Raw genomic sequence first — 7418 nt, forward strand, 5'->3', positions numbered from 1 at the left:
CTTGCGGGACCCCGACTCCCCTCAGCGCTGGCCAGTGGCTGTGGCTGATGGAAGCTGTGGGTTCCCCGGCCCGCTGTGCAGCAGTCTTACGCTACAGCGCCCATCACTCCCGCCGGCATGGGGCAAGAGGCAGAGAAATGCCCAGGGCGTTGTGTTTCGGCTCAGATTTCTGCCTCTGCAAATGCTTCCTTGCAGGAGGAGAGCAAAGGTGCAACCGGTGTGCGGCTGGGCAGAGTAGAATCCCGCAGTCTGCCGCGTTCCTCGGCCCACCGTGCCCCATCGCTTGGAAGCCCCCGGTGGGGAATGGCTCCTTTCCGAGAACCAGCCCAAGATGGGGTTCACAGCTCTGGGCTCCCACTCAAAGACGGGCCGCCGGAGCTGTTAACGGTCAGCAGCCATCCATCAGGCTGTGCAGAGGGGAAAATGAGGTGAAGGGCATCATCGCACAGTCCATCTCTCTTTTTCCTCGCACATACGTCTTTTTATTATTGAAAACCTGCTGACAACAACCATTTTTTAACTGATTCTCCTTTGCATGATGCCTCCCGCATCTGGATGAGTAGCTGCTGGGCCACATTGCTGTATCTGTGATGCATATTTATGCAACTCTCAACACTTCCTTGCAAAAGGGAAGCTTGCTCTGAGTCAGTGCAAAGTGGCCCTTCTTGTTTTGGTCCACAGGCCTCCAAGGCAGAGAGGGCTACTGAGTACTGGAGTCACCCCATGAAGCTGAGCAGTGGGAGATTCAGGACAGATAAATGGAAGTCCTTCTAAAGACAGAGCATAGTGAATCTGTGGAGCTCACTTCCATGAGATGTGATGGCCACAAATTTGGACGGCCTTTGTTGGGGAAAATAGAGATAGATCCCTATAGAGAAAGGTTGCTTCTATGTGCCTTTGCATTATAAAATCAACCTGCACCTCTTCTTGGAAAGTTCAGAAATTTGTGTGAGCCGTCCCGAGGCTATATAGCAAGGGGACGGCATACAAAAACTTTAAATAACTCCCAAGCCAGGCTTCTTTCTCAGAGCTGTTCTTTTGTTGTTGTTAGTCACGAAGTTGTGTCTGACCCATCGCAACCCCATGGACAACCTTCTTCCAGGCCCTCCTGTCCCTCATCATCACCCGGAGTCCACCCAAGCTCACACCCACTGCTCCAGGGACCCCATCCAGCCACCTCATCCTCTGCTGTCCCCTCCTTTTGCCCTCCATCATCCCCAGCATCAGGTTCTTCTCCAGGGAGTCCTTCCTTCTCATTATGTGCCCAGCGTATTTGAGTTTCATCTTCAGGATCTGGCCTTCTAAAGAGCAGCCAGGGTTGATCTCCTCCAGGACTGACCGGTTTGATCGCCTTGCAGTCCAGGGGACTCGCAGAGTCTCCTCCAGCACCACAATCCAAAGGCTTCAATCCTTCGGCGCTCAGCCTTCCTTATGGTCCAGCTTTCACAGCCATGCATTGCAACTGGGAAAACCATAGCCTTGACTGTACGCACTTTTGTTGGCAGGGTGATGTCTCTGCTTTTTAGTATGCTGTCTAGATTTGCCATAACTTTCCTCCTTGGGAGCAAGCATCTTTTAATTTCTGGCTGTTCTTTTAAGAGATGGCTATTACTTTTAGTTGGAAAAACCTTTGCAGAACAAGGAAAGTTAACACCTGTCTAAAGCGATAAGGTGACCAGCCAGGTTTTCCAGCAGCTTTGCAATCACCCTCCTTTGCCTATTCAAATGACAGCTGATAATAATCTCATGGCAATCTCCTGTAATCAGCATTATTGTATTGAGTTCTGCAGATCACTCACATTCTCCTCTTATTTCCTCATCACCTGCCCTGCTGCTGTGTAGTGACTCAAAACCCATAAAACACTCTGTATATGCCTAAAAGCTTATTGGCTGTGAGGACCAATAATTGGAAGCAAGCTATCATTAGTTACTGCAGGGGCCTGGGGGAATATCATCAATAAAACCACTGAAGGTCAAGACAATTAGGTCTTCCCCTGCAGGTTGAGTGTTAATTCCTCACACCTGAAGTGCCAGGACTTACACTTTCCATGGGGATCAGACAAGTTCTTAGAGGAGAAGTTTATTCTTGGCTACCAGTCATGGCTGCATGCAGCAAGGTCTGGACACACTACCTTGTGAGGAGAGATGGAGATAACTGGGCATGTTCAGCCTTGAGAAGATTTGAAGGGATAGCCTTCATAAAGTACCTCAAAAGCTATCCCAAAGGGGAAGGCCAAGGTCTCTTCTTGCTGATACCAGAGTGTAGGATGCAGAACTATCAGCTCAGATTCAGGCTAGATATCAGGAAAAGCTTCCTCACGGTCAGAGCGATAGGACAGTGGGACCCACTGCCTGGAGATGTGGGGGGCTCTCCCCCATTGGAGGCATCCAGAAAGAAACTGGGCGGCCACCTGAGTGGGATGGTGTGACTTGGTGTCCTGCAACTGCAGGGGGTGGACCTGATGGCCTTCACGGCCCCTTCCAACTCCACTATTCTGTGATTCTAAGAAAGCCCTATGAGGAGAGACTGAGAGAACTTGGCACTTGCCCTTCCTGTTCAGCCTTGAGAAGAGAAGATTTGAAGGGATAGCCTTCGTAAACTACCTCAAAAGCTATCCCAAAGGCGAAGGCCAAGGTCTCTTCTTGCTGATACCAGAGTGTAGGATGCAGAACTATCAGCTCAGATTCAGGCTAGATATCAGGAAAAGCTTCCTCATGGTCAGAGCGATAGGACAGTGGGACCCACTGCCTGGAGATGTGGGGGGCTCTCCCACACTGGAGACGTTCAAGGTGAAACTGGCAGCCATCTGAGTGGGATGGTGTGATTTGATGGCCTTCATGGCCCCTTCCAACTCTACTATTCTGTGATTCTATGAGCACAACTCTTATTATGTCTTCTTTTGGGTATGCCGTAAATGGCTAAAGAACGGAGGGTACAAAATGGCACCTGGTGTGGAGAAAGCAGGGAGGTTACTGATGGAGCTTCCAGCTGTAGATGCACAGTGATAGCCTCTGGCTTCGATGGGTGCTGCAGGCTTCATCTGGTGAAGGAAGGGTCCGGTCCAGTCATGTGGACATTACCGATTGCAAGTGGGGTATTTCTCAGTTTCCTGGAAAATCTTTTTCCTGGGGTCTTCCGGCAGGGCTTGCCATTGCCTCACTGCTTGGAGTGTGGATTTGTGAAACCTAGCTCCAGAGGGTAGACAGAGTGCAAATCCAAAGGCACAAACATGGGCATATTTAGGGCGGCATCCTGTCTCTGGCTGGGGGACACTGGGAGTTGCAGGACTTATCGTTGCCTGAATGGAAAGGACAGGATTAGAAGGAAATGGCTCCCCGATGGAGACAGATGTGAGGTCTCGAGGTCTTTATTAGACTGAGCCCTCAGGTACTCTCTGCAGAGACAAACCTTATGAACCATGCTGCCAGGTAGAGACCAGCTACAAACTTCCAGAACACGTGCAGAGTGTTTTAGATGTTTTGAGTTACATGTCATAACAGCAGGGCAAGTGATGACAAAACAAGGGGAACACAGTCAAAAGAATGTGCAAAATTTGCAGAGGGGTCTTAACACAGGAGATTGATATGAGAAGCATTGCTGGTCTTGGCTACCAGTTTGCACATGAATTAAGCAGGCCAGCAGATTAGCAGCACAAAAACCTCAATGCCATTAACTTTACCGCTAATTGCAGTGGTTGCCTCAAGTGAGGCTAGTTGCTGTTTCTTAAAGTAGCGACACTAAGTAGAGGCTCGGCTTAGAATTGCACTGCTGAGAAAGGAGTGCAGGCATTTTTATAACACAAGGGCGAATACAAGCACCCTTTTCCTACCAGGATTTATCTGTATTTCCCAACATATGCCAGCTGGGAATGGTGGACATTTCAGTCAAGCACATCAGGAGGATGTCCAGACTGGGGAAGGCTGATTTAATCCCAGAGTTCAGTATGTTGGTATCTTTATTGAGAGAGCAGTAAGACGGACTTGATGCATCCTCATAGAACTATGCACATTTATTATTATATATTCCATAACATTCAGCACAATAATGTATTATTATTCAGGTCTACTTATACAATATTCTTTTTATTATGCACTAAAACCTTTTTATTTTTCCAATATTTGAAGTGTTCAATGTTTTAAGATGGGGTTTTATTTGAATTTTTTCCTCTGATGCTGTACTTTTATTTCATTGTACTACCATCCTGGGACTTTTTAGTGAAGGACGATATAGAAAAGCTATAAATAAAATAGGTAAGGTGATATAATCTATACAATATAATATATGCTGGTCCAGAACGCGGGATTAGGCCTCGTTTCCCCGTAACTAGGCAACGGGGCAGACAGTTCAATAAGCTACCTCCTTGGCCGAAGGTGGAGATAGACGGAAGACGACGGGGGCGGGGATATTTAAATAAGGCGCCTAACGTCACGGATGGGGTGGGGCAGACTGCTGTTTACTTCTCCACGGCCAACCCGAAGCCAGGGAGGCCCCGCCCCACAGGAAATGCGCATCACCGGCGAAGAAACTACATTACCCAGAAAGCAAATTCCCCGTTTCCCCCGCCTTTTCCGCTCAACCCTTGTACGTGATTGGCTTGGTGACACAGGGCAGGGGGATTTCCGTTTTGGAGAGTGAGAGAAGAACATGGGTAGCTTGGCTGTAGGCGGCGGGTAAGGGCCTGGGTACGGGAAGAGGTTACATGGGAAAACGACCCTAGCCTCTGAGCATGCACAGAGCAGCTATGGAGGATTTGGCGCCCTTAGCTGCCTTGCAGGGCTGTTGTGAGTGGCCAGCGGGCACCGTGCGTGGCACTCTGTCGTCCCTGGAGGAAGGCTGGGACGAGGTGGAAGGACGACTGCGTTGTTCCTGCTCCTTCGCTGTCCTCCTCGCTTGTGTTCCTTGGTTTTCTGCAAGGGCTGGGACAAAAATATGACAATCCTTGTATTGCTGGTGGCATTGAAATGATTTTTCATAGTGCATTAAAATTGTTTTAAATATTCAACTATACCCTGCTTTGAGGTGTTAACGAGCAACATCTAAAAATATTTAATAACGATGAAGTGAAAGTAATGCTTTACTCTTTACATTTTTGTCGTCGTCTTGTTCTGCTTTCCCAGACCTCTTCTCCTGATGAGGAGAGCTGCAGCTTGCATCATCTACCAGCGTGGAATTTGTTCTGTTCGCTCCACGTCGTGGAGACCAGTTCTGCCTGCTGGCCCATCGCTGGATCCTGCGAGCACACGCCTGGATTTTCATGGGTTGGCAGTGCCGTGGAGCCACCAGCCAGTTCGCACCAAAGCCCGTGGGAACGAGTATCAGCCATCGAATATCAAGCGGAAACACAAGCACGGCTGGATTAAACGCATCCGTGAGCGCAGTGGGATTGAAGTCATTCTCCGAAGGATGCTGAAAGGGAGGAAGTCTCTGACCCATTAAAGGTCTCTGTGCCAGGACACACCTGGAGGAAAGCTGAAACGAAGTATAGCTGCTCTGGAGGTGGTGAGGCATTCCAGTTGCCCAAGCCACAGATCTTCCAGTTCAAGCAATGTGTGCTGCTTCCTGTCTGTCCTTTGGGCCCAGAATGCAGTTTTCCAACATTTCTCATTGGCTATCTCTTCTCTTGGATCAAAATGAATATTTAGAATTGTATGCCTTAAAAACAACAGATGTTTGAGATGTAATTATTAAAAGCTGCATGTTCTTTCCTTATTTGATAGGGCATGTGATTTTATTTATAATCAGAACTGACACCTTGCATTTAGGCTGTGAGAAAAAAACCATACAGAAAGCAAAGACCAGCACCATGTGTTTAAAGGAAATAAATAGGAAAGTGGGACATTTGGGGATGTAATTGCAAGTCACCTCTGTTCACGCAGATCTGTTACTCATCAAGGGTGAGATCCTGCCTTTTTATTAAAAAAGAAAACACCAGCTGGTTTCTGTTAAAGTCTGTTGAAGCACCAGGCTAGGGAAGAATGAGTCCTCCTAGTCATCTTTAAGGCTGCGTGCCGGAGAATTGAGGCCTTCGAATTGTGGTGCTGGAGGAGACTCCTGCGAGTCCCTTAGACCGCAAGGTGATCAAACCGGTCAGTCCTAGAGGAGATCAACCCTGACGGCTCTTTAGAAGGCCAGATAGTGAAGATGAAGCTCAAAGACTTTGGCCACCTAATGAGAAGGAGGGACTCACTGGGAAAGACCCTGATGCTGGGAACAATTGAGGGCAAAAGGAGAAGGGGACGGCAGAGAATGAGGTGGCTAGATGGGGTCACTGGGGCAGTCAGCAGATGTGAGCTTGAGTGGAGTCCAGGGGATGGTGGAGGACAGGAAGCCTGTTGTCCATGGGGTCGTGATGGGTTGGACGCAACTTTGTGACTAGCAACAAAACATCTTTAGGTGCTGCTACAGAAAACCCCCAGTCGACTTTTCGCCAGTTGAATTTATCTCGGGGAGAGGAGGGGTACTGCAGGACCTCTGAACAGAATGATAACTTTCATATGGGAACCTAGAATAAATCCAGTAGGAGGTTTAGGTGGCAGGATCTCTGTAAAGCACCGTTTCTGAGCTGGCTAGGGTGAAGCTCTGCACTTTTAATTAAGCCCAGAGAGAAATAGGCCATTGTGCAAGATTAATGAAAAATGGGCTGAAAGACACCCAGCAAAAATTGAGCTGATGGCCAGGTTTGCAAGTGTGTTCCCAGGGCAGGGTGTGAAAGAGAAACTCAGGGATGCATTTGAGAGACACATGTCTGATTATTCAGTTCTTTGGGTCTAACTTCTGCAGCTTCAGTGGGTAGTCCAAAATCCCCCTGTAGGGCCAGCTCCTTTTCAGGATCCTTGGGCATCTGGCGCCTCTCTTATGCAGGGAACCTCTGGCCCTCCAAAGGCTGGACTACAAGTCCCATCATCCCCACCACTGGCAGGCGGGAATCAGTCCAACGAACTTGGGTGAGGGAGAAACATGGGGCCCTCCTTCTGTCTGACAGAAAAGGTGGCGGTTTGTCCCCGCTGTGCAGAGAGGGGCGGACAGACTACATTTCCCGTGATGCCTTGCCGGAAGGCCCGCCCCGCCTGCCATCCGGGTCCTCCCTTTCCCTCTTTCCTCTTCCGCGGTTGTCCGGGAGGAGGAGGAGGAGGCGGCGGCGGGAGGCGGGCGCTGCAGCGGAGCGACAACGCCGCCAGCCAGTGCGACGCCCGCTTCCGGCTCGGGCGAGCCAATGGGCGCGGACCAGGGGCGAGCCGAGCGGGCGGCTCGCGGACAAGGAGGCGGAGGCGGGGGAGGATGCGAAGTTGTTGAGGAGGCGCCTGGTGGGCAAGATGGTAGGAGTGGGACCCTCGGCGGGGCCCCGGCAGCCGCTCTCCGGGGGCGTGCCGGGGCCGGCGCTGCCGGGGGCGCCGCGCGCGGGCGGGGCGGGGGCCCT

The 7418-nt window shown here is 50.2% G+C and overlaps 1 protein-coding gene across 1 annotated transcript; it reads left to right on the forward strand.

The window, feature by feature from the left end:
* The first annotated feature begins 4615 nt into the window (after positions 1 to 4615).
* On the forward strand, positions 4616 to 5710 carry MRPL34 (mitochondrial ribosomal protein L34). Its single transcript, XM_044455943.1, has 2 exons — positions 4616 to 4671; positions 5119 to 5710. The coding sequence occupies exons 1-2, from the start codon at positions 4646 to 4648 to the stop codon at positions 5435 to 5437; spliced, it is 345 nt and encodes a 114-aa protein (XP_044311878.1). The 5' UTR covers positions 4616 to 4645; the 3' UTR covers positions 5438 to 5710.
* Positions 5711 to 7418: the final 1708 nt, after the last annotated feature.

The sequence above is a fragment of the Varanus komodoensis genome, unplaced genomic scaffold, assembly GCF_004798865.1.
Source record: "Varanus komodoensis strain SLA01 unplaced genomic scaffold, ASM479886v1 scaffold80, whole genome shotgun sequence".
NCBI lineage: Eukaryota > Metazoa > Chordata > Lepidosauria > Squamata > Varanidae > Varanus > Varanus komodoensis.

Excerpts from the sequence above, each read along its gene's own strand:
- MRPL34 (XM_044455943.1), top strand. The coding sequence starts at position 4,646 with ATGGGTAGCTTGGCTGTAGGCGGCGG. Across the intron at positions 4,672-5,118 it reads AGCTTGGCTGTAGGCGGCGG|ACCTCTTCTCCTGATGAGGA; the intron begins GTAAGGGCCTGG and ends CTGCTTTCCCAG.